General features: G+C 45.3%; 1 protein-coding gene across 4 annotated transcripts in view; it reads right to left on the bottom strand.

The window, feature by feature from the left end:
* GARNL3 (GTPase activating Rap/RanGAP domain like 3) overlaps nucleotides 1-27,212 on the bottom strand; it is a 167,201-nt gene that overhangs the window by 23,383 nt on the left and 116,606 nt on the right. For all 4 annotated transcript variants that reach the window (XM_063649940.1, XM_054501436.2, XM_054501435.2 and 1 more), the window contains 8 exons: nucleotides 26,587-26,691; nucleotides 25,446-25,520; nucleotides 21,890-22,001; nucleotides 16,984-17,082; nucleotides 16,518-16,634; nucleotides 15,450-15,625; nucleotides 13,486-13,644; nucleotides 5,549-5,615 (listed from right to left, as the gene is read on the bottom strand). In XM_063649940.1, the coding sequence (XP_063506010.1) occupies nucleotides 5,549-5,615; nucleotides 13,486-13,644; nucleotides 15,450-15,625; nucleotides 16,518-16,634; nucleotides 16,984-17,082; nucleotides 21,890-22,001; nucleotides 25,446-25,520; nucleotides 26,587-26,691 (910 nt within the window). The remainder of the gene's footprint in view (nucleotides 1-5,548; nucleotides 5,616-13,485; nucleotides 13,645-15,449; nucleotides 15,626-16,517; nucleotides 16,635-16,983; nucleotides 17,083-21,889; nucleotides 22,002-25,445; nucleotides 25,521-26,586; nucleotides 26,692-27,212) is intronic.

Below are 27,212 nucleotides of genomic sequence, written 5' to 3'. Positions count from 1 at the left end.
GAGGCAGCAGTGGGTGTGGACTGGAGAGACTGGGAGGCAGCAGCACACTGGCCATCAAGCTTGCAGGGGAGAATGAGCATGCCAGATGGAAAGGCGAGGACAGGGCCCTCTGGAATGCCAGCGTTTAAGGGGTGACTGGAGAAGAGATTGTGAACGGCACAGCACTGAGACAAGAGAGCCAGAGGGGCAGAAAGAAAGCAAGAGGATGGGACAGAAGCTGGGAGAGAAGGAAGTCTGAAAAGGAGAGTGGACAGCAATGTCAGAAAGGTGGGGACAGGAAAGTGTCCTTGAATAGATCTGCCTCTGATATGGCTCTCTGATACAGGGCACAGGTTTGGCTCAGTCCAGCAAAGTTTATGGACACAAGCACTGTGCCAGCTGGGTCCTGGGGTCCGGGCCAGAGAGCTGGGCCATGGTCTGGCCTTGTGGGTGTTTGTGGTTCACTGAAGGAGGCTCTCCCTTTCTTTTCTTTTCATGCCATCTGCTTCCTTGTTCCCTTCTCTCTGGGCAGCACACTTTCAATGGCATCCTGTCATATGGAATCCTGTACAGTTTAACAGTTCTTTTTTTAAACTCCTGATATTTCCCACTTCCGTGGGAGAGAGAGGTGTAGAAAGCTGGAGCTTCGGATCAAGGCCTGTGCTGCGGGGCAGGAACAGGGGAGGTGACAGCGCCATCGGAAGCTCTAGAAACAAGTACCTCTCCCACCATGTCGAATCTTTTTGGAATGTCCTGGCCCATCGGGCTTAGGGACTCCTTTGATGTGACCACTGTGCCTTGTAAAACAGTTATCTTAGTGTCTTACAGTTGTGTATCTGACACAGTGAATTAAGACAAAAAGCTAACCACAGTCCAGGGAGCCCTTACTTCCCGAGAGAACAAATGCTCCAGAGAGGACACCTTGGGCCACTGCCACGGCTGCCTGTGGCTCTGATGCTCTCAGGTGTGGCCAATCCTTCCTCTTCCTGCTGTGTCCTGATGGCTTCCACAGATGCAGGGACTTGCTCCAGCAATTCTCCCCTCTCCCTGGCACCACTAGTCCTCCCTTCCCTATTGGAGCTTCCCCCATGGCCTTACAAACTCACTATTTATCCCACACTTCAGAAAAAGAGACCCTTCCTGTAGCTATTACACCCAGCCTCTTTCTTTTTCCCTTAAAGCGAGTCTCTGAAGAGTCATCTGTGCTCCCAGTCTGCTTTCTCTTCTCCCACTGCCTCACAACCACTGTGAACAAGTGTCTCCCCTGCTTTCCAGAGACGCCCACTCTTGTCTTCCAAATGACCTCCACCTCGCTGGGTCCAAGGCTCCCTCTCAGACAGGCCTCGCCTGCTCTGGCGGGGGCACAGGTGGGGACGCCCTCCTTCCTGCAGGCTTCTGGTAATCCCTGCCTTTCCGGGCACTCTTCCTCAGTCTACTTTGCTGGTACCTCTGTCTCTCCCTTCCTCTTGGTAATTTCTTTAGTTTCATGACTTTAAACATCATTTATATGCTAATGAAAGAGCTCCAGGCACAGTTCCTTCTTGAGTGCCTTGGACTTGCACATCCAGGTCACTGGGCATCTCCATGGGGGTACAGGAAGGCACTGATGGGTCCAGGCTGGACTCTTGAGCTTCTCCTCAAACTTGCTCTTGGCCGAGCTTTCCTCATTCAGGAAGCCGTGTTCTCCATTCTCCCAGCTGCTCAGGCTCCAAACTGCAGAGTCTTCTTTTTTTTTTCGTCTTCCTCTCACATCCCAAATTTGATTCATCAGCAAATTAGCTTGGTTCTTTTTTTTTTTTTTTTAAACTGAACACCATTTAATAAAAAAGCAGTAGTGTAAACAGGAAAGCTGCATGAAGATACCGTGTTGCCGTGGAAGGCTGGTGCTTGCTGCTGGGAAGCTGAAGGCAGGGGAAGCAGCAGATTTGAGGGATGAGTACTGGATCTCGGTTCTTACATTTGAAATGTTTTTGTTTTGTTTTGTTTTGTTTTGACAGTCTTGCTCTGTCACCCAGGCTGGAGTGCAGTGGTGCGATCTTGGCTCACTGCAACCTCCACCTTCTGGGCTCAAGAGCTTCTCCTGCCTCAGTCACCCCAGTAGATAGGACTACAGGCGCGCACCACCACTCCTGGCTGATTTTTGTATTTTTAGTAGAGATGGGGTTTCACCATGTTGGCTAGGCTGGTTTTGAACTCCTGACCTCAAATGATCTGCCCACCTCAGCCTCTCAAAGTGCTGGGATTACAGGCGTGAGCCACTGCACTTAGCCCTTATATTTGAAATGCATTTCGGGGTGGGCACAGTGGTTCACACCTGTAATCCCAGCACTTTGGGAGGCTGAGGCAGGTGGATCACCTGAGGTCAGGAGTTCGAGACCAGCCTGACCAACATGGTGAAACCCCGTCTCTAACTAAAAATACAAAAACTGTCCGGGTGTGGTGGCACGTGCCTGTAATCCCAGCTACTCAGGAGGCTGAGACAGGACAATCGTTTGAACCTGGGTGGCAGAGGTTGCAGTGAGCCGAGATTGTGCCACTGCACTCCAGCCTGGGCTACAGAGCTAGACTCTATCTGGAAAAAAAAAAAAAGGGGGAAATGTATTTTGGACCTGACCTTCTCAGCATCTCCACTGCTGTAGTTCTGGTCCCACTGCTGTCCTCTCATCAGACATACGCAGTCGCCTTCTCCCTGGTCTCCCTGCCCCTACCCCTTCAGCGAATGCCCCACAGCAGCCAGAGTGCTCCTCTTCAACCTTGTGGATCCTGTCGCCTCTCTGTTATTTAGGAGGCTGAGGCAGGAGAATTGCTTGAACCTGGGAGGCGGAGGTTGCAGTGAGCCGAGATCACACCACTATACTCCAGCCTAGGCAACAAGAGCGAAACTCCACCTCAAAAAAAAAAAAAAAAAAAAAAAAAGGAAGCCTAATGAAGGTTAAAAAACTGAGTTCTGAATAAATACTCTGATGATTCTGGAATAAACAGTGGGAAAATAAAATCCTGTCATGTCAGGCAATGTGTTATGGGCTTTACAGGTATCATCCTGCTTAGTGCTTACAACAGTTGTAAGAAGCAGGTTTTGTATTCTTACTATTACTTATCTGGAAGTGAAGACTTAGTGAGGTTAAATATGATCGCATCAAAAACAAGGGGCACTTATGCGAGCTTTTCTAGTTTTCCTGGCATGATTATCTTTAAAGCATCATCAGCAAACACATGAGTTTGCCGTTAGCACTGAAATTACTTGCATTAAAGGTGAATGATTACTGGGCGCTAAGGGCAAAGCCAAGTTTTCTTTTTCTTTGTCTTTTTAAACAGTTAAAGACAGACTCTGGTAATAAAAATAGAGTTTAATTATTTAAAAAACCCAACATTAGTAGCATATTGAACAATTTATACTATTTTTTCCCCTAAAGTTTACCAAGTGAATATATATTTTTTCAAATAACACATAACTGAAAGTTGCAATCTCCATTATAAAATATTTTCAACTTTAACATATCTGAGATAAAAATTCCTCCACATAAAATTTATTTTTAATTTTGCTTTATTTTTAATACAGAAAAAAACTTCAATGATACAAATCAGTTTCAAATTTTGGGGAGAGCATTATCATTCTGCAGCACCTTGTTGAAAAGGGGGTTTATTGTACAGGCGTCTGAGATCAACTCAAGAACATAGACTAAACAGGCAAATTCCACGTGTGCTGCGTGTGCAGGAATGAGTTAGAGAAGTGACCTGGATGACCGTGGGGAGAGAACTGTTTTATTGGTGTTGTTCACCAGATGCCTCCCAATGTCTTGGGAAAAAGAAATATGGAAAACAAAAGCCAGATTCCTGACCCAAAGAAATGGGAGGAAGTGGCATGGTTTGGGGAAGACTGAAGCTATGGGAACCTCTGAGGTTGCCAGGGCCTTGACCTTGAGATGTAAAGATACAGAGATGTAAAGATACTTCTGATGTAGTGGATCTATGAAAACAGACACACACTCATCCCATCCTGAGATGAAGTCAGAGCCTGAAGCCGGAAGATGAGCAAAGCCATGGGAAATGGAACTCCCAAGGAAGGGCTCCGTGAGACCCAGAGGCTGCGGGAACCACAGCTGATGCAGCAGCCGCTGAGTGAGGAGCCCGGCCTGTTCCAGTCAGCACTGGCAAGTCTGGCACAGAGCCCATAGCACCCACATTTGTTTCCATGCCCTCTTTTTGTTTGGGATTAATTCCCCCACTCTAAAAACCTGCTCTATCTTTCTGTTCTTAACTTCTCTTCCACCTAAAATCCCTTCCATCCTTTCACACAGTTAAAGGATTAAAAAAATCCAAATCAGTTTTTAAAACATTCTGCCACAAGTTATTCTCATAGATGTCTCAGAAAAAAGAGCATACTTTAGAAAGGTGATTTCTTACAGAAGTGACTTCTACCACACAGCCCCACCCCCTCCTTGTCCCCATAAACCTGGGGATGCAGGGCAGCAGGAGCGGCAGCAGCCTGGCCCATGGGGTGTGGGAGAGTGGCCCGTTCCTGCTGCCTTGATGGGGCCCTTCTCATCACATGGGCCATTAAAGACCCACTGTTCTAAGGAGGGTGCACAGTTCTGTGCATAAAATGTCCCCAAAGAGCAATTTATTGTTGAAGAGGTTCAATCACCTTCTCCTAATTTATTCCCCATAAATCTCGAATTTTGAAAGATGATGTTTATAAAACAACCTTCTTTACTAATAATTAGCTTTCTTATACTTATTAATCAAAGATTAATTAACCAAAACATCTGACTCAGCATCACCACTCTAAATTGATAAAATCCTAGGCTGAAAAACATGTTTTATGTCTTGTTAGACTGGGCAGCTTTATCTAGGAAAATAGCTTACTTCTTTTCTTTTACCCTTAAGAAATCATTTTTATGAAAATGTATTATAATATTAGCTTTTGAAATGCTGAAAATCCTTAAAGATCCCATTTGATACCTTTGGTCTGCCCAACACCTACCCTGCCACCTAATCCAAACTAGCCCAACTGAGGCTGGATACCCTGGGTTGAGGCTGATTTCATTAATACCTGAGGAACAGCAAAATGTAGAATAGTGACAGTGGTTAAAATTGTGGGTGCTGGAGTCAAGAGAGCACCAGATGCAAACCCTGGCCCTGCTGCTTAGTAGCCACAAGACCTTGATGAGTTCACCTCTCTAGGCCTCAGTTGCCTCATCTCTAAACTGGGGATAATAACCGAGCCTGCTGCGGGCATTCATTGTGAGAATCAAGTGAGACAATGACTACAGCATACCGAGCACAGCACCTGGCACACAGTAAGGGCCCCCTAACTGGAAGCCACTGTCATTACTGGCGCATCCTGGAGATAGCACCACAAGTGCCAGTTCTTGCACTGTGTCACCAAGAGGCCTGGTGCGCAGTGGCAGACGCAGGGAGGAAGGTATTTTTCAGTTCCTTCCTGGAAGGCAATTACAAACCCAGGAATGATACACTGGGTAAATCTAAGGACAATCTTTTTAAATTGCCCAGAAAAAAAAAACAGTCCATTCAAGCAAATAAAGATAAAAGCACATCCTTAACTTACAGTTGTAACACAACAGCAAACCAGCTTCTCCATCTTCATACACATCAATAGCTGCAACAAAATTAACCTGCAATGATAATGGGCAACGGTAGTGGGCAGGCTGGATGCTGACCCTGTGAAAAGACTTTTTCAAGTTGTGAGCGTTTGCAGGGGCCATGACCCTCTGTGATGCAGGTGCCATAGGGTCATGTCTGCCCCACCAGCACCCACAATGCACATCGGGGGCTGGGATTATAATACAATGGAAGTGAGAAAGAAAAGAAAAGAAAAAAAAGAAAGAAAAGTCTCTCCATTCTTTCTTCTCTGGGACTTTCTCATCACCTTTTCATAGCCATTGAGAAGCTCTGTGTTTGGTATGTCTCCTCTCTCTATTGAAATGCCTCAGGTTTATATGCCATTATTTCCAATGGCAAAAACCGCAATTACTTTTGCATCAACCTAATATTATTGACATTATGGTATAATTATCATTTTACAGAAGATGAAAGTGAGGCTCAGGGTGAAGTCACTTAAGTCCCTTGGCTGGTACACGCCACAGCCAACATCTGAACTAAGATTCTGGTTCTCTTTCAACCTTACCGCTCTCGTACCTCCAGCGAGGCATCCTTCTGCCTCCAACAGATAAAGTCTGTGCACCTTAAAATCGCCACGGCATGTCTTCACACTTTATTCTTTCTCTGTTCTTGATGTCAAGAGAGGCAGCATGGTGCAATGAAAAGGGTGTCAGAACACCTAGTTCCGTGGTCTGGGGCAAACTCCTCTCTCTGGGCCTCAGTTTCTGCATTTGAGAGGAGGGCACTCAACCTGATGGTGTCCTTGGTCCTTCTTGATTTTCAAAACTCCAGCCCTCTAAGAGCCTCCTTCTCCTTTCACTTCCTTACTTGTGTTCTCAACCCTTAGAGCCTGGCCTCCCGTGCTTCCAGGAAAACCACCCTTTGAGCTCAGCCAAGATCTCCTTCTCCCCAACCGAAGGCCTTGGCCACTGCTCATCTGTCCATCCTGCCCTCTGCAGCCTCTGATGGGTGACATCTTCTGCCTCCTGCCGTCTCTCCCACCTCAGATGATTCTTCAATTTCTTGGCTCTTCTCTCCTTAGTAAAACCCCACTTCTATAGCTCCAAATTTTGCTTTGCACTCAAAACCCTAAATCCAAGGGCTCAGGCACACATTCTCCCCAGGGCTGCAGCCCCTAGACTATGTCGTTTGTTCTCAGATGCAACTGATTCCACATCCAAGTCATTAAAAGCAGGAGGTAGTGGGTTGGGGGTGGGAGGGTTGGAGGGGCGCAGACTGGGCAGACAGACGGGAGATCAAGCCCTGTCTAGGCCACTTACTGCCCCTGTGGTGTGTGGCAAATGGCTTAGCCTCTGGCCTTAGGTCTTCGTCTGTAAAGCAGGCTTAATGAGAACATGGACCTTGCTGGATGGTAATGGGAATTCAGTGAGACAAGGCAGAGATTTTAGCACAGGGCCTCATGCATGATGAGCACTCAGTGAAGGCTATTGGCTTTTTATCTCCCACACAATCAGCTTTCCTTCTAAACCTCCTCCTTTTTGTTAGCATAACTATTCTCAAAGTTTCAGGGCCACCTCCAACCCAAGTCCAGCAGCAGCCTCTTCACACAGTTTCTCAGGTGTCTTTTTTGTGCCCCTGCTGCTGTTCTAGGCTAAGCCCTGACCTCCTTGCAGGAGCACCATATTGTGGGCTCCTGCTGGCTCCTCTGTCCCAGCCCTTCCATCCACACTGTGCTCCTCCCACTGGCCGTGCACTGGCTGACCCTCCTCTTCACTGGTGTCACCAGAACACAGCCTTCACCTCTAAATGGTCTCATTATGGTGCCAAGGCCCCATCCTCAGCCAGTGCCACTGCCTGGGCTTGGGTGCCCCTTCCAATGGAATCCCCAGGTCTCTCCCATCTGTCATTATCTAGCACTGTATTCGGTGCCATTAGGATACAGAAAAGAGTAAGGTGAGGTTGACCCCTTAAGAAAAAAAAAAAAACAGAAAAGCACATAAGTATAAAAAACAAGGTATAATGGGGCAAATGCCTCAACCAAAAGTTGCGGGAGCTCAGCAGGGAGTGACAGTGAGGACCAGTGGCCAAGAGCTCCAGCACTGGCATTGGACAGACCTGGGGGTTGTCAAACCCCAAATAATCCCCATGGCTCCTATCATGCCCTGTGTTTTAAGCTCTCTACAGAGCGTGCCTCACCCTCTGGTGCTCTCTTGTCTGTTTGTTCCCTGTGGCTCCCCTCCCCATGAGATCTAAGGCTCATGACGCAAAGGCCTGTCTGTGCTGCTCACTGCTGGCCCCTCAGCATCCAGATCAGGGCCTGGCGGGTGGCAGGGATAGAATAAACTCATCGGATGGACAAGTGAGTAAATGAAATCCCAGCGCTATCATTTCAGAGGCGTGCGTACTCACGCCAGTTGTTTCCCCTCTCAGACCTTCAGTTTCTTCATTTGTAAGATGGTAGAAAATAAGAGTATCTAGGCCTACTGGCTTGAGGACTCCAGGAGGTAACTTATCTAAGCACCTAGCACAGGCCTGGAGCTTGGTAAATGCTCAATGTTGGCTGATATCTTTATTTAGATAAGGAACCAGCACCAATGGGTATATTACATGAAGGATGGTCCTGGAGTCCCCTCTGACCCCAGAAAGGAGCCTTCCTGGCCCCACCACTTTGACTTAGAATCACTTCCTCCTCAGATGTCCCTGTACATGTTAGTTTTACTTCACTATCTCAGCTAGAGGCTTCGTACTGCACCGTGTCTGCTCTGCCAGACTGGGAGCTTCTCCACGGGAGGGGCTGAGTGCTACCAGCTTTGTGGCTGGACCTGCTATCCCCACCAGCTATGGGAACATGGTCTCTGGAGTCAGCCAGCTGGGGTCCAAGTCCTGCCTCTGCCACTTACTAGCTGTGTGCTCTGGAGTAAATAAGTGACTTCTTTCTGACTTCAGTTTCCTTTTCAATAAAAATGGAGAAATGGGCCAGGCATGATGGCTCATGCCTGTAATCCCAGCACTTTGGGAGGCCGAGGCGGGCCTGAAGTCAGGAGTTCGAGACAAGCCTGGCCAGCATGGCAAAACCCTGTCACTACTAAAAATACAAAAAAAAAAAAAAAAAAAATTAGTCGGGTGTGGTGGTGTGCACCTGTAATCCCAGCTACTTGGGAGGCTGAGGCAGGAGAATCGCTTGAACCTGGGAGGTGGAGGTTGCAGTGAGCCGAGATCGCGCCATTGCACTCCAGCCTGGGGTACAAGAGCGAAACTCTGTCTCAAAAAAAAAAAAAAAAAAAGGAGAAATGAAGAGCCCCTTTAAGACATAACGCTTATGACATGCTCTGACCCAGGGCCTGGTACACAGAGGTGGCCATTCAGTGGTGGCCACAATTATTACAATTATGGGAGGGTTGACTGCAGTGGGAAAGGTGTATCTAGACAGCCTTTTAGCTTAGAGATAAGGCCTGTGTGTGTGTTTGGGGTGGGGTGAGGGAGGGTGGCAGTGGTGACACGTATGGAGGAAGTTCAGGCAGCCTTTTAGACCAAGATCTATGCACAATGACCACAGACACCAGGGGGGTAACTTGGCATCAAGTAAGTCTACCAAGGGGCTCCAACGCTGTGCTGACAGGCAGACAGACGTGGCAATATTCAGAGAGTTGGGCTGCAGGGCAGATGGTGGCAGGCTTCAGCCCCAGGGCCAGGATTCAGGAACAGGCTTGGACTTAACCCTTAACCACTTCCTCCTCAGGCATGCCACAGCACTTTATTATTAAGACCTTTATTAACACTTATCACAATGAGACCTATTTTATGCTTTGATATAGGTGTCTGTCTCCACCTTGGGACAGGGGCCTGGCGGGGTTCTTGCTCCTAGACATCCTGATATGGCAGGTCTGGTGCAGGACATACGCATTAAATCTTTATTTCATAAGTTTGATTAAAATAAGTAGTTCTGGCTGGGCATGGTGGCTCACGCTTGTAATTCCAGTGCTTTGGTAGGCCAAGGAGGGAGAATTGAACTATGATTGCACCACTGCATTCCAGCCTGGGACAGAGCTAGACCCTGTCTCTCTCTCTCTCTCTCAAAAAAAAAGTAATAAGTAGTTCATTTTATTGGTATTTTAAAATGATAACAAATAATATATGGTGGTTGTAAAAATTCAAAACACAGACTTGTAACAAGTGAAGTAGGAACTGTACCTCCCCTAGCTGGCTCTGCCTTCAGCCTTTCCTGTGATTCTGGGCTCAGCCCCCAGCTGAGAACCACTGGATTCTGGGCAGATGTCAAGATGAGGACCTGAGCCTCTCCCATAAACCAGGGACCCAGATCCCATGGCCATGCCTGCAGTTCCCCCTAGAGGAGCACTTGGTTTTGGGAACGAGGTCAGTGCTGGTGGCTAAAGCAGCGGCAGTGGGTCACACAGCAGGCCCACTGGTACAGTGAACTTGACAGTGACTTTCAGAATGTTGCTTTAGTGCTTCTTAAACATTTCCTCTCTTGAGCTAGGATTGTTATAGAACCCGGGGCGGGTAGAAGCCTGAAATAGGGATCAAGTGGTCCTGGCTAAGAGAGGAGGAATGGGAGCAGGAAGCGAGGCCTGCCCAGTTAACACTGGTGCCCGTGAAAGTGGGCAGGCAGCAAGTGTAGACGGAATGGAAATGAAATTCCAACGACCTAGGCTGTGTCAGCTTCTCTCTGCTGTCCCCACTGCCCTGGTGCTGAGCTGCAGGAACATCTTGATAAAAAGCTAGTCCTGTTCCCCCAAGGCCTATTTCTAACCAGCTATTAGAAAACATACAGCTCATTATCTTTTTCATTTTCTTAGGGCTCATCTCCCCAGTCAGACAGTACCCTCCTTGAAAGATGAGTGAGTGCATCTGACTAAGCACGTGTGCCTGCTGGGAGCCGTGCAGCCGCCATTCTACCACGGGAGGGCTGTACACGCTGATCCTCTCAGAGCCAGGAAACAGGGAAGGGTTTTTTTTTCCTCTTTTTTCCTTAAGAACTTTTTTTTCTTGTCTGGGTGCAGTGGCTCATGTCTGTAATCCTAGCACTTTGGGAGGCCGAGGTGGGCGGGATTACGAGGTCAGGAGATTGAGACCATCCTGGCCAACATGGTGAAACCCTGTCTCTACTAAAAATACAAAAATTAGCCGGGCGTGGTGGCCGTGCCTGTAATCCCAGCTACTTGGGAGGCTGAGGCAGGAGAATTGCATGAACCAGGGAGTCAGAGGTTGCAGTGAGCCGAGATCGCACCACCGCACTCCAGCCTGGGTGACAGAGCGAGACTCAGTCTCAACAACAAAAAAAATAATTTTTTTTTTCTCTTAGGAAAAAACTTTGTATATTTGTCTTTTAAGAAGCACATAGAAGAAAGGACAGAAAACTTGAGAGTCGTTCCTGACAGCCATCCAAAAAACAAAACATAGAAGTCATCAAAGAAAATGTTTTTTAACCCAATTTATCCAGGGTCTTTACAAATCATAGGAAAAAGAAATCCTATAATGAATTATAGGACATTAAATATAGGTAAATAATAAAAACCATCATTTAAAAGAAATTTAATAAAATGATATTCTCTATAGCTACCCTGATGAGTAAGTAAACTGCATAATTTTCGCCACTTAAGCATGATTTATTTTAAAATAGAACTTGTCAGAAAGTTTCTCTGAAATGAGGTGAGGACTTTTCCACTAGCAAAAGCTGGCTAAGTCTTAGGAAACTAGTTGCCAGGAAAAGGACTGATTGAACAAGGACCTGCTGCACCATGGCATTTCTGCTTTGTTTGGCTGCTTATACAGTTTTGAGAAGGAAGAAGGGGGTGAGAACTTTTTTTTTTTTGGAGACGGAGTCTCACTCTGTCGCCAGGCTGGAGTGCAGTGGCACGATCTTGGCTCACTGCAACCTCCGCCTCCTGGCTTCAAGCGATTCTCCCTCCTCAGCTTCCTGAGTAGCTGGGATTACAGGCGTGTGCCACCAGACCCAGCTAATTTTTGTATATTTAGTACAGATGGGGTTTCGCCATGGTCTCGAACTACTGACCTCAGGTGATCCGCCAGCTTGGCCGCCCAAAGTGCTGGGATTACAGGTGTAAGCCACTGTGCCCAGCCAAGGGGGTGAGAACTTTTAAAGTACAAATCAGGGCCCAGCTCCTCAGAAGTCAGTGGGCAGGAAGACATGCTGGTCCAGGGATGCCCAGGCAGTGGGGGGCGGAGGGTGGGGGGAGTGGGCGGCATTCCTCCCAGCTTTAAATTAGGAAGTTTCAGGACCCACTCCTTCTCCTAGGTCTATATTAGTATCACCTGGGGGTAGACTTAAAAAAATATTGGTTCTCAACTATCACACACCCCCAGATTCTGATATAATTGGCGTGGCCTGGGGTCAGACACTGATCTTTTTAAAGCTCTCCAAGGGATGACAGCCAGGGTTGCAAAGCAATGAAATATACCAGGGATTCCCAACTTGGCTAAATATTACAATTATCTGGGGACCATTTAAACATACCCAAACACATGCCACACCCCAGACCCAGGAAATCCCTGGAGGAGGAACACAGGCAGTGGTAGCTTTTCAAACTCCTCAGATGACTCCAATTGCAGACAAGTCTGGCCACCACCAATATAGATAAGAGAAATGATAGACCACTCTATGATCAATAATAGCTGAAGACAAGAAGGTCTCCTAATCACAACTACAGTTTTCTATTTCTGATTTTTCTGTTTCTTAAAATCTTGCTCTAATTAGGTCTTAAGTCTTCCTAAAACAGTAATTAGCAATTTTAATATTTATACAGAGCATATTTACAATTAATACAAGTTGTAAAGCATAATTGGAAGAATTCTGCAGTCTTTTGACGTAGCTGAACAGGACTGGAGGTAGCCTGTGGGTCCGGAAGCCCTCACTAGGAACTACAGTCTCCCTGGGGCTGACATCCCCATTCTGTGGTCTCCTCAGTACCTAAGCCAGAATACTGGCTTGCACTGCACGCTGCAGACCTCAGTGGCTCACTGACAGCAGGCCTTGTCCTGCCTCACAGAGATACATACGTGGGCTGAAGAGCTCTGTGATCTGCTAACGTCAGTGTTGAACGCTCTCCAGTGACAGACAGGCTGCCAGGTCTCAGGGTGGTGAGTGCTCACCACTGTCCAGTGGGCGCCAAGGTTCAAACCCCACACAGTCACCTTGAGAACATGAGTGCAGTTTTGGGTGGCCCTAGATTTTGTGCCACACTAGGACATCCTTGTTCTCTATGCATCAGGCCAGGGGTGTAGACTCTCAGGGCAAATCTGCCTGCTCACTCTCTCCTAATGGGTTTCCACTCCTTCTTCCTTTCCTACTGGGCTTTTAAGGAGGTAGGGAGGGTGCGGTACCCACCCTGGACACCCAGTCCCCAAGATGAGAGCCTGCAGTGCCTCAGAGGTCAAGCTTATTCTCCAAGGACCCTCCCAGGACAAATCATCTAACAAATGCTCTCATTTATTTAGTTATTATATTCAGCCTTTTGACTCTTCATGTCTTTTTTTTTTTTTAATTTTAAATACAGACAGTGTCTTGCCATGTTGCCCAGACCAGTCTCGAACTCCTGGGCTCAGGCAATCCTCCTGCCTCGGCCTCCCAAAGTGCTGGGATTACAGGCGTGAGCCATCTCGCCCAGCCTTTTCATATCTCTTTTATTCGGAAGAATGGAATGGCAAGGAAAGATCTGAAAACTAAACAGGGCAAACGGGACAGTCACATGATAATAGATAGAACCATTCTGACCTATAAAAATGGCAACTTCACATGGCTCAGTCTAAATAGTGAATCACATAATACTGATTTGATGAATAGTACATAATTTTAAAGAAATCCAAATCATGGCATCTCAGGGTTAGAATACACGATGATTAGTCTTTTCTGATTCTCACTTGTCCCCACAACCACTGGCTTACCCTGCTGGCCTCCACGTGGTGCAGCCTGAAGGCTTCTCCTGTGCTCTCATTCACCACATCAAATTGGTGTCGATAAGCCACACAGATGAGATTGTCACTCTCTTCAGCTGGCCCATCCACTAAGGTCATCACCATGGGAGAGTCGGACAGACAGATCTCCTGTGTGATTGGTGAGGATACAAGAGACAGGGGTGAGAACAGAGCAGTCAGCTCCATGCCAAGCTCCACTGCCCATTCCCTCCTTACAGAGAAGGCACCCTCTCCAGGCTCCTGCAGAGCCCCATGCTACAGGGAAGAAGGGACAAGAGAGGAGTGCCAGGGGTCACATCAGACATCTCCTTCCCATAACCTGTCCTCAAGACTCAGGCCTCTGTCTACTGGAAAGGGTCAAGGCCAGGAAACAATTAAACAAAATGCAATCAACAGTATGGTCTGCTTTATCCCTTACGTCGTCTGGTCCTGTCCTGGGATTCAGTAATAGTATTAATAATTGCTAACTAATCTATTTGTGTACTTAACATGTGCTAGGCACTGTTCTCATTGAATCCTATTTATAAGGTAGGTACAGCTACTATTCTGTCTTACAGGTGAGGAAACTGAGACTTAAAAGTCAATCACAAAGTTTACACAGGGTAGAGCTAAGATATAAACTCAGGAGATCTAATTTCAGTGCTCATATTACATAAATGTATATGCTGCATGTAAATCTTCATTAAAATAGTAAATCACTGTAGGAAGAAAGCTAACACTTAAGTAGAGCAAGATTTTAACGTGTTTTAACTTAACTGTCATGCTGCTCTGTCCCCTGAAGTTGAACATTAGCAGATGTGTTTTAACTTAACTGTCATGTTGCTCTGTCCCCTGAAGTTGGACATTAGCAGAAATTGATAGGCATAATTCAAAAGGCTTTAACTCCGGGCAAAAAAAACCTTCTCAGCTCTCCAGTAGAAATACTCCAGCTTAGTGGCCAATGCTAGATATATTCTATAACTTAATGTACCCTAGTCTTTAAAAGATAAGAGATGGTGACGTCAGGAAGGGAACTTCAGCCTGGAGGAGGTTTCTCTCACAAGGCTCCCCTCCAATCTCCCAGCAAATCCTGCTGACTGAGGCAAGCAGGAAAGCATTGCCCACTGCTTCTTCCCATCTCTCCTGCTACCAAAGCCACCAAACTTTCTTGCCAGGATCCTGCACTGGTCTCGTAGCAGGCCTTCTTATTTCCACCCTTGGCCTCCTAAGCTCCCCTCTACCCAGAAGCCAGAACAATCTTTTCAAAACGTGCCACTTCTCTGCTTCAAACCTTCCAATGGTTTCCCATCTCACTCAGAGTCAAGGCCAAAGTCTTTGCAATGGCCTGAGGGCTCAAGAGTATATTTCCAGTTCTCTCTGACCTGCCTGCCTTGTTCCCTCTGCTCTTGACTGTGCCTTCAACAGGACCTCAGGGCCCTTGCCTGGCTGCTCCCTCTGCCTGGAATATCCTTTCCCTAGATACCCTCATCACTCACTCCCATACTTCTTTTGGATCTCTGCTCACAGGTAACCTATTCAGAAAGGGCTTCCTGGGACATTCTTTCTAAACAGAATCTCCCAACTCCCTGCTCCATTATCCTTTGTTCCCTGGCCCTCCTCTATGTTTAATTTTAGTATTTCTTTACGCCAGCCATCATAGCTTTATTTGCTTATTTCTGTTAACTGTCAACTGGAAAGTAATCCCCATCAGAAGACTTTGTTTTGGTCATCGCTGTGTCCTTTGTACCTAGAACAGCACCTGTAGATGTTCACTGGAATGAATGAGCTTTAGCTTTAGTCTTCCGGGGAAAACAAGGGCACCAGAGATGAGGGTTTCCCTAGTTGGCTACTAAACAGTGGGACAACCTCAGTGGGTAACAAACTCTGGGTGGAAGGACAGAGTCTGCTTCAAGACAACTTGGTTGGGAGATAAATGATTTAAAGAGCAAACCTACCCTGATGTACTGGAATTCTTCAACAGGTGACTCAGACAGGGGAGACAACAATGAGGTGCTGGTGACCCCGCTTGGCTTGTTGTGTTTTCTTGTGACCAGAAGCAGTTTATTCCGAATTGCGACCACAATCCTCAGCTCTCTGCTGTGGTGAGTGTTAATAGCATACAGGTGGCAGCCTGGGAGGAGAAAGAAATGATGCCCTACACATGACATGGGGGTGTGGAAACCACCAGGCCTTGACAATTTGGCAATACCTAAGAACCCTGGAAATTAAGGATAACTCAGTGAATGGACTAAGAATGTTTCTGATACTAGGCAAAATGGAAACTAGATATTAAAATTAGGTTGAGTTACAGGAAAATTAAGAAAGTCCTATTCCCAGCTGGGTGCGGTGGTTCACGCCTATAATCCCAGCACTTAGAGAGGCCGAGGCGGGCAAATAACCTGAGATTGGGAATTTGAGACCAGCCTGGCCAACTTGGTGGAACCCCATCTCTACCAAAAATACAAAAATTAGCCGGGCATGGTGGCGGGCACCTGTAATCCCAGCTACTTAGGAGGCTGAGGCAGGAGAATCGCTTGAACCCAGGAGGCAGAAGTTGCAGTGAGCCGAGGTCGTGCCACTGCACCCCAGCCTGGGCAACAAGAATGAGACTCTGCTGAAAGGAAAGGAAAAAGGAAAGGAAAAAGGAAGGGAAAGGAAAGAAAGTCCTATTTCCTATATTCTAGAGCTTGTGAACTTAACTTCATACCTACTACATGATATCAGTTAAAGTAATCAGAGCTCCGGGAACCAAAGTCTAAACATTTCTTCAGTAACAGATTTGCTAACAGAGTTTAATGCATCTCTAGAACCTGTTATGCAAGGCCTAGAATTTCTTCTAGTCCTCAATGTGTTTGTCTAGCTTTCAAGCTCCTTATGGAAACAGTGATGCTGTTTTTGTGATGTTTCCAAACAAAAAACAAACTAATAAGATCAAATTCCTACTCATTTTTATTTTCAGTAAAATCTGGGCAGCCTGAGGAAAAAAAAAGAACTGAATGGAATCTACCAATCTATCAAGTCACCTTTTGTTTTCTCCAACTTGTTTTCTCTGCAGTCAGACCTGCTCTTCCCAGCCTGCTTCCCGTGAAGGCCCTTTTGCAGAGCGCTTAGCCTGAAGACAAAGAGGCGAGCATCTTTTCCTGGTGACATAAAAAAGACAGAGGAGGAGATTAAATGGAAAAGTAAGGTAACCTGGAGGGCCTCCAAGGGCAGACTGTGTAGAAAAACTAGGATTGGAAGTGTTCTGGAATTCAGGAGGCACCCCACACCACTTTAACCTGACAATGCAATTATGTATGCACCCCTTTCCCCTCATGGCTTCCCTCCCCAGAGAACAAAGGGGCCACTGAGGGATCCCAAGCACTGGGCATCAGGAAAGGAAACAGCTGGCAGAACCTATGCAGTCAGACCCCGGCGACCTGTGGTGTGGGCTGCAGAAGGCAACTGTTTTCCTTCCTCCACAGCATGCCACCCGGCAGGGGATACCACCTTTGTCTGCTCTGAGAACCAGAAGGTCCAGGGTCTCGAGCACATGCATCTGCTTCACTGGCAGAGTTCTGTCAAACACGGGCACTGATGGAAGGTCATCTGGAAAAGGAAACCCGGTTACCCATCACTGCAACCCAGCCCACGCTTTCCAGAACCCACCAAACGTGCCTGTGGGTAGTTTTGAACCCAAGTTATCTCTAGGCAAGGAAGGAAGTCAGCTTCTAGGGCTTTCATAAGCTCTACAAAATACGTTCAAGCACTATTCTCCTCCTAGCTCAGAAAGAAGTACGGATGCTTTCTTCCCATAGGCAATTCTATATCCTGAACTCTATATAGGGGGCGTAGCAGCAGAGGCATAAAAACGCTATTTGTGTTCATCAAAGAAAAAGCAACATCTCTCAATACCAATTTTTACTAGGGTTGTACCAAAGGCCTGAACACCAAGTTAAAAAAAAAAAAAAAGAGCAGCCATTTTTCTCAAGTATTTTATTTTTATGTAATATTTGAAATTGCATTATATCTTAGGTCATATTGTATATACCTCAAGAAAGCAAAATTAAAATTTCCTTTTGGACTTAAGATAAATACAAACACACTCTACCCTAACATGTCCCGTGTTTGTAGCAATAGTAGTTTGCCTATACATTTTCAGTATTTTTTCCCAACAGAATAGGAAATCTCCTTTTTAGATGAAAACATAAATAAAGAGAAATATTAACTAAATTGCCAAAACAGCAGGAAAAACAAACTGAAGTGGGAATGCTCAGGGAAATCTCCGATAAATGGATGGTTCAAGACATTGCACACAGGATTGTTGTTGAGGTTACTTACTGGGAATCTAAGTTGCTAACAATTACTTTGCTCCTGGGGGCCCTGAGGACACAGGGGGCTAAAAGAATTACTAAGGCTGTTCCATTCAGTTCTGTAAACAAAAAGGGTCTGTTCTGAGATGGATGGCAGAATCAGGGCAAGGCAGAGGTGTCCGGGATGGTGGAGACATTTGGGGCAGGACAAGTGGCTGGCTCATTCTTTACCTGCGTTTATTCTGCAAATGCTCTGCTGTGGGGTTGGGTTTAATTAAAATTTAGGAGCAAGGGGCCCCGAGGATCTTTTCTTTTCCAGAAATCTAAGTGTGGTTGGGAATTCATCCCTTCCTGGATGGTCCAGGAGGAAGCAGAGCTTTCACCATCAGGATTAATAACTGCCCCCACAGTGGGGAGAGGAGCTCCCACTCCTGCAGGCCTCTGAGGGCTCAGATTTGTCAGAGCACAGACTAAGCTAAGCTTAGTATTACACCTAGGGCTTGTCTCTTGTTCCTCTCAATTATTGGGGCAAATGTAAATTTTATGATAGCTCATCAACCACTTTTCTTCCTCCTCTACCCTGGGCTCCCACAAAATGGAACTAATTCTCAGGGTCTTTGTACTTCCGCTGAGGCAGACTTAATTTTTCAAAACACCGGACGATCACCCTCATACCCATCATCATAGTTGGCTAAATAACTACAATTATTCCATTTGTGGGAGAAGAACAGTCACAGCAAGGACAGGTAACATATACTAAGGGCTTTCCATATGCCAGACCCTAACGCTTAGGGTTTCATATGTTTAAATAAAATGTCCCAATGACCTTATTAGGTAGGAACTTATAATACTCCCATTGAACAAAGGAGGAGCCTGGGGATTGGTGTTAATAACTTGTCTGAGGTCACACCTCCAGCATGTGGAGCCCAAGCCTGTGCAAGGACAAAGTCATGCTCCTCACCAGTGTTGGAACATAAAATGGGATGCTGGAGCAGCCCCATATCCCAGTGGATAGAGATGTGACCACAGCAGCAACAGAACTCCAAGGAATTAATAAATGACAGAGGCCCTTCATTTTACATAGGAACAGAGGTATACACTGTACAGCTGCCGAGCTGTGTACAGAGTGAATTAGCACTTAATCTCCATCCAGTCTTTCTCAGATGGCTGAACAGGTTTGTATACAACACAAGAAGGAGGAGGAGGCAAGGACCTGACAGAGTGACAGGTGGATTTAATGACTGATTGATGACAATGCTTTCCTTCCTGTAATCTCTTTATGAAGAACAATCTTTTAGAACCAGCTTTTGTTACGGCAAAACCAAAACACATGGCGAGAGCATATTTAATCAGTATTTAGTTTCCTTTCAAAGTAGGTTTTGCTAACTTAGGATACAAAAGGTCTTGATTTTTAATAATGACCTTGAAAGGAGTAGACTCTCAAGGGATACGTCTAATGAAATTAAGCAAAGGCTAATGGGATAGAGTGGAACTCAGTCCAAAACAAAATGGATGGATTCACTCATGGAAACATTTCATAATGTGATTAAATGTAGACAAGAAAAAGGTAAACAAAGAAATAAGAGAATTGTGGCTTAAAAGCACAACAAGAAATATAAAGAAGGCCCTGAAGATTCTTCTTTTTTTTTTAAGCAAAAACAAACAGAAGCATCATTGTACAATAAGGACATGAAAAAACTAATTTAAATCATAAATCTAAGCCAGTGGTGGGTGTAAACAGCTACACCCACCATCCTGTCGAAGACGACTTCCTTCAAATTTGGAAGAAAGAATTTCCTGGCAAATCACAATACTCCTTATATCTGACATTTCCATTAAATTTTGGATCCTTAAGATAAAAATTTCACAAAGGAACTTGGTAATTTTGGTTTGGATTTTGCATTTAAAAAAATAGAGGCAACTCAAATAGAATCTTTTGGTTTTAGGCAAGCTTACGAATAGTCATTATGAAGCATGCTTTCTCTTTCCCAAAAGGGCAAAAGGGAAGGAGTGAACATTCTTTAAATCACAAAATTTTTCATAATTATTTGCCCAGGGCTATATTTTTGGAAATCTGTGTTAGAGACATTGGTAGAGTTTAATATAATGTAGTTGGTTCAGTGAAAAGAGCCCTGGACTAACAATCACATCTGGGTACTAGTTCCAGATGTGCCACTAACCAGTTTTGTGATCTTGGGTAACTCACATCATTTATTTAGGCCTCAGCTTGTTCATCAATAAAACTAACAGACTGCACTAAACCTCTAAAGTCTGTTTTTTGCATTCTTTTTTTTTGTTGTTGTTTCACTTTTGGCAAGATCTAAGGATTTTATTACTTTTTTTTTTTTTTGAGATGGAGTCCTGCTCTGTTGCCCAGGCTGGAATGCAGTGCTGCGATCTTGGCTCACTGCAACCTCCGCCTCCTGGGTTCAAGTGATTCTCCTGCTGCAGCCTCCTGAGCAGCTTAGACTACAGGCATCCGCCACCACATCCGGCTAATTTTTGTATTTTTTTAGTTAGAGACGGGGTTTTACCATATTAGCCAGGCTGGTCTCGAACACCTGATCTTGTGATCCACTCACCTTGGCCTCCCAAAGTCCTGGGATTACAGGCGTGAGCCACTGTGCCCGGAAGGATTTTATTACCTCTTAGCAAGTTCATAGAGACATAGTAAAGATAATAGCTGCCATTTAATAAGTTACTACTATGTGCCAACCACTATATAAACACTTAATACAGATAACTTTATTTAGCCCCTACAATCCCCTCCTTCTAGTTGTGATCATCATCCCATTCTGTTTCACCAATTTTCATCATTATAAACTATTTTCAGCATCTTAAAAAATTATCCCCAATTTAGAGAAACTCGAGGCTCATAGAGGTTGAGTTTTCTTTAAGATCAGTTTCCAATCATTTTGTAATTTCAAAAATTACATACTGAATTTAAATTATAAATTTATGAATTTTAAATTATCTGCCTTAAGTTCCTTATAGATACAATGACTATGGGCACACAATTGAAACACATATCAAAAATAACAGATAAGGTCAGAAATAGATCCATTATGAAGCATGGCTCACATCTCCTATCATGCTTCAGAAGGCACCTGGCATGGGGCCCCGGCACACAGCAGGTGCTTGGTAAATGTGCCCAGTAAGCGTCGGAGGGAGGACGTATAGGTTGTACTGAAGGATGGGAAGATGCTACAGTTTTAGGCCATTATGTCATTCTCACAGTGGTGGCTTTGGGATTCTCACAAAATGTCACTATGGTAACCAGACACTGGGCAGCTGTTTCTGGGCAGTCCGAGGAAATGCCCTTTGAAGACATTGTCTCTGTGCCTACGGCTCCCTCTGAAGCCCAGGAGACAACCTGTTACTAGTGTTTAGCTCCTCCGTCATTCATTCAGGGTCTGGAATAATCTAAAGGGGACTCCTGATGGAAGGGACCACACTGTCCTTGAGTTTACACCTGCTCTGAAGTTGCACCCTCTCTGGGCGACGGTGGCTGATCTGTGGCGACAGAGAACTGACTAACTCCCCAGGCAGGCTGATCTATCTGGCTGTCAGAATGTGTGATTTTATATTGAGCTGGAATCTGTCTCCTTGTCAAAATCTTTTTGTTTCTATATCCATCAAAAATGGGTTATCTAAGATTCTTATATTCTTATTGTTTGTTTTGGACATTAGTACTTTTTGAATCAGAAATCTTTTTTTTTTTTTTTTAAGATTTTGAGAGAGGGAATGTCCCAGAGACAGTGGTTCTAAATAATGTATCCTTGTTGATTTAAAGTAAAATGCTGGAGTGATAATAAGTATTGGCTGAAAAGGAGATTCTTTTTGCAGGTCATTTGATATAAACGGTCCCATCATATATTTTGGGAAGAGAACTTAGGGCCCACCCTCCAGCATGCTTGATTCAGAGTATATTTCCTCTGCTTGCCCTGGAAACAAGGGTTTAATTTCATAAGGAAATAAAACTTTGCTAAACTCTCTGCAGATCACACATTTATGGCCCAAAGGGAGTTGGTTGGTGGTCACTCATCTTAGAAGTACTACAAGTTATATGAAAAAGACATTTGTAGGAGCAGCTACTCACTAACCATCCACTAGCAAGACGCCAGCATCAGTGGAAACCAGCAAGGCCTGGCCCCAGGGATCTGCACACACGGCTTCGTGAGGGAAATTACTGCAGAAACACTGGGGCTCCCACGGCTGTGAGGCAATACAAGGATCGGAAGATAAGTGCACCAGAAAAAATACACTGCAGCCCACCAAACGGAAATGTACAGTACCACACCTGAAACAGTAACACAGATACCCCCGTGGGAGCGGAGTCACTCCAAACCCTGGGGTCTGGACTCAATTACCTTTCTTAGGAAGAAAAGTCTCCTTTCAAATACGTATGCAACAGGAAAAGAGTGAATTCACAGGTTTCTGGCACCATAACCTGTCTCCGTATTATAATGTTTCTCAGGGGCAATTGACGCATTCGTAATGGTTTCTAAGGAAGCATTTTGCTTTAACACCTGGGAGTTGGGCCAAATGGTGCCTCTGTTTTAGAGACTTCATATTAGTTCATCATTAAAGGAAGTCCCACATAATTCTATAAAAAAGTCAGATTCCTGTGTTGCTGATTCAGCAAATTAGTAAAACATACATGATGCATTAGAAGGTTGATATTGTTTTCACGTGAAAATGCTTATTGACCCACATAAGATACAAAATCTTAAAGAAAAAATAACATCTGTTTGGCAAGTGCTGTAAACAGAGCTAGTCAGGTTTCCGCATGACATATCTATACCAAGCAAACTCTTCTTAGTTCATTTCCACCTCAGGCATAAAGGGGGAGCCTTAGAGCCACATGTGGATGTGTGGAGTAGGAGGCATTGTGTACCATGATCTTAGTCACACCAGAATTGTGGACATTTTCAACAGAATTCTTAGCTTCCCTCCAAAGCACTGGATGAGGCTCAAAGAGTTTGTGGAGATTCTTGGGCCCAAGCTGAAGTCTTATATCTTCACTTTTACTCTCAATCAGGCATCAGGGCCTGATATGTCCCACCTGGGGCTGTAGTAGAGCCTGCGTGTGCACATGTAGGTGTGTTCTTAAGTACCCAGGCAAACATGCACTCGCATACTCAAGGTAAAGCAAAGGGCTCTGAGGACCACCTTTGAAAATGGCATTAGGGCTGAGGGTAAGTACTGTGTGTTACTGCTCTCTTAGAAAAGGAAAGGATGCTCTCCCTTTAGGAAATGCACGGCCTCAAAAAGAATATTCTAGTTGCTGAGATGGAACTTGTGATGTTCTAAAAAGATCCCCTAAAGAATGTGAAAACATTTTGTCAATAGAAAAAAGGCTAAACAAGTGCAGGTCATTAATTGAAATGGCATTTCCCCAAGAAAATTTCTGGCAATTCTGAGTTTGTGACTTACACCAAAAGGACACAAAAAAAGCAAAGTTAATATAAATGTCAACAGGGAGAAGACACAGACATCAGCATTAGGTAACATCAAGACAGAACAACCAGTTCTTAGTAACAATATGTTTTCTGCCTAGAAGACACAAGTTTGGAACACTAAGGCAGAAAGAAGTTCTTCCCCCATAAGATCCAAGGGCCCTACAGGATCCACAGAGGTCTCAAGGAGGTCTGTGAAACCCCCAAAATTGTACTCAAATGCTGCATATATATGCCATTTTAACTTTTTTTTTTTTTTTTTGAGACAAGGTCTTGCTCTGTCACCCAGGCTGGAGTGCAGTGGTGTGAACATGGCTCACTGCAGCCTTGACCTCCTGGGCTCAAGTGATCCTCCTGCCTCAGCCTCCTGAGTAGTTGGGACCATAGGCATGAGGCACCATGCCCAGCTAATTTTTTTGATTTTTTTTGTGGAGACAGGTTCTCACCATGTTGCCCAGGGTGGTCTCCAATCCTGGGCTCAAGTAGTCCTCCTGCCTCAGCCTCCCAAAGTGCTGGGATTATAGGCATGAACCACTGCACCCGGCCCCATTTTAATGGGTGGGTGCATGCAGGGTGCCCATTGCTTTACATGGGTGCCAGTGACCATGTGAGGTCTGAGGAACTGCTGAATACTGGGGTGTGCAGTGTCAGCAGCAAACTCAGATCTGGTCCCACAGTTGCTCTGGTCTGACAACAGACAGTGTTTGCCATTGCCCTGGACTCCCTTCCATGGGGGAGCCTTCATGTGGATTCCACCGGATGAGAATGTGGTCTCCAGGCTTTCATGTCTAAGTGCAGACTTCCTGGGCTCTCTCTAAGAACATGACCACAGCTCATGAAATGATGAGTGCTGAAGAGGTGGGCAAAGCCGGGTTCTCTGGGTACAGAACACTCTTGGGAACAGCAGGGGACTCTGGCCTCTGCAGAGCCAACTGCATAGCAGCAGCCCATGGGGCCCTCTGGAGCTGAGTTTCTCTGAGGTGGTCTATGGCCCGCGGGTGGGTTATAAGTACTGACCTCAACAATGGATGCTTGCTCTTTGTTATTACCTGGTGAACAAGTTATGGTTTCACAGACTTCTGTATTTAATATAAGCCTAAGAACTTCTTATTAAATCTTACTGGAATCTGGTATCTATAACGTGCTTGGAAACAGTAAATTCCTACTGTGCATGGGAACAAGCAGACACTGGAACTGCTGCAGCCTTTGGGAAGGATGCTTTTCCAGTAGTCTTGTCTGAAGTTGGTTGTGGTTTTTAGGGTTAATTATATTTTGAGCTCATCATTTTCCTGAAACCAGACTTTAAAGCACTTAGGCTCACATCATCTATACCTTTATCAGTAAGGTAAATGTATTCATAATTATTTTGCTTTTATAATGGACACTTCTCTGGTGATGTGCTGTAAATCTGTCCCATTTAACTTTTATGTATTCTGAATGCAGATATAATTAAGTACATGGGGTACTGTTCTACAATACAAAATCATATTCATAATATAATTTGTGTATTTTTATCTGTTCTATTTTTGATGATCACCTAGTTTTTACCCCCATGGAAAGTGGAACAGGATGTAGATAAATAACCAAAGAATTTTTTGGCTGGCTGAGTGAACTGTAGATTAAGCATTGGTTTTTCAGCTGTGGTCCTCTAATCAACAGCATCAAGATCACCTGGGAAGCCATTAGAGCTGTAAACTTTCAGGTCCCACCCCAGACCTGCTCAATCAGAAACTCTGGGGGTGAATTCAATACACACTAAAGCTTGAGCAGCACTGCCCAGGAGCCTTGCTGTTTAAAGCGTGTCTGTGGTCAGCAGCACAGGAACCACGTGCAAGTTTGTTGGAAACACAGACTCTCAGCCCCATTCCAGACCTACTGGATCAGAACATGCATTTGGTCAAGGTGTCCAAGTGATGTGTATGCACATAAAGCTTGAGAGGCCCTGTGGGGCCTGGCCTGCCTGACCAGGTCGGTCCTCCAGCAGCTCTGCTCCACTGAAGCAGGTGAAGGCATGCGCATACCATGGCAACACAGAGGCTCTCACTAAATGGCCACTCAGTTTTATCTAGGGCTTTCCCTGAGGACTCTGCAGTAGACATGCTCTTCTTCCTTCTGCTCTCAAAATTTTTCCAATAATCTCAATCATTTCATTAAGGAAAAGGGGAATTCAAAGTTCAAATTGAAAGTATCATGAACTCACCTCTTTTTTACAGATCCCTGAAGCTGCCAAGCTTGATGGAGCATCCCCTCTCACAATGGATTTCAGTTTTAGTGCCTTACAGAACAGAGATCTCTATTAAAGTTTACCAGGCGGCAAAAGTACAGCAGGATAAACAATTGTGATTTGACAAAAATTTAATAAAACAGGAGTAATTGCAGGCTAACATTTCGGGTTCCTCTACTGACTTGTTAATCAAGAATTGAAGTTAGCTGGACACAGTGAAGCCTTAATGACAATGTCCCAACCCAAATTATCCAAATGCATTTTGTCATTTCAATTAATCAATATATCGTTACTGTGATTTATAAACCATGAGCATTGAAAAAACGCAGATTCTCAGGTCCCTCCTCAAACTTGATAAATCAGAATCTCTGGGAATAAAGTCTGGGTATCTTTAAACAAGAACCAATGTTTGAGAACCTTGTAACTAAGCTTCCCTTGATTACATGGCTTTCCTCTCTCCACCTGCCTTGTCCAGCTTTCTACTTCTGGGCCAGAACCTTATTTGCAGCTGAGGGCACTCCTCCTTCTCCATGCTGTGATGCGCGATCAAGGCAGACAGCCGTGTCGCCTCCCGGAACTGAGAAATACCAGTGTCACATGCGAGCGGGGCAAAGGGAGAGTGATTTTCTCCAATACCTGGAATAAGGGGATGACTGGGCACCACCTAACTTGGTGGTGACTTGGATTGTTTCCAAGTCATAGGGTGGTAATTCAAGTCTTCTGTGAGTGCCACTGCCACTCTGTGCTTCCTCCTGCCAGTCATGGGTTTAAGGGGCATTTCCCAAATTGGCTCCTCACTCTTCAGAAAATTCCTAGGAGGCAGGCAAGTGGTCTGTGCTCTCTGGAAGAGGGGGGCCCAGAGCTGGACCCTGTGGCTACCTGCCTTGAGGCAGTAGCATTCCTACCTCTGCAGAGTGCTGCTCTCTCAGTGATGCCTGCAGAGAACTGCACCTACTCGGTTCTCAAAAATCTCACTCGTGGTTGCCACAACAATCCTAAGAGAAATTACAGAGCTCCTACAGCAGCAGGCAAACAAAGTCTTTGCACGTGGGCCATCTGGTTAGGATGGAACTCAAAACTACATGTCTTGCAGAAAAGGTTTCAGAAGAAAACCCACCTGCCCTATTCTAACAAACTCTGCCTGGCGGGCCTCCTCTTTCTTCCGTGCTGACTTGGGTGACTCTGGTAAGACATCACTAAAAGATCGTCTATTAAGCATGTTCTAAAAAAGAAAAACAAGTTATGAATTCCACAAACAGTTGTTAAGTCTCATCTTTTGGCTTCTCATAGTGCACAAAACTATTTATCCAAATGGTCCTATTTCTACCTTCTGTTTCATTCACTCAATAAGCATTGATGGAGCACCTGCTGTGTACCAGGTCCATGGTAGATACTAGATTCAGTCACTAGGTGGAGAGCCAGCATTACATGGGGGCTGAGGACATGGCTTTGAAATCAGCAGACCTGCAGCTCTATCACTTACTAACTTACTAACAGTGTGACCTGGGCCACCACATTGCACAGCTCTGGGATGCCAATCTTACACAGCAGCACCCCCTGGAACACAACAAACTGAACTCTATGAGAACAGTACCCCTAGAGCTGTGCAAATCTGCAGCCCTGTGGGTCGCCTTGAGCAAATTAGTTAATTTCCGAATCTCAGTGTCTTTGTGTGGTTAATACCTGTCTCCTAGGTGTGTTATGAGGTTTAAATGAGGCAATGCATGTAAGGTACTTCGCACA

This window comes from Pongo pygmaeus, chromosome 13 (genome assembly GCF_028885625.2).
Source record: "Pongo pygmaeus isolate AG05252 chromosome 13, NHGRI_mPonPyg2-v2.0_pri, whole genome shotgun sequence".
Lineage (NCBI taxonomy): Eukaryota > Metazoa > Chordata > Mammalia > Primates > Hominidae > Pongo > Pongo pygmaeus.
Note: the sequence above shows the minus strand (reverse complement) of the source record. Positions and strands in the feature narration are given on the sequence as shown.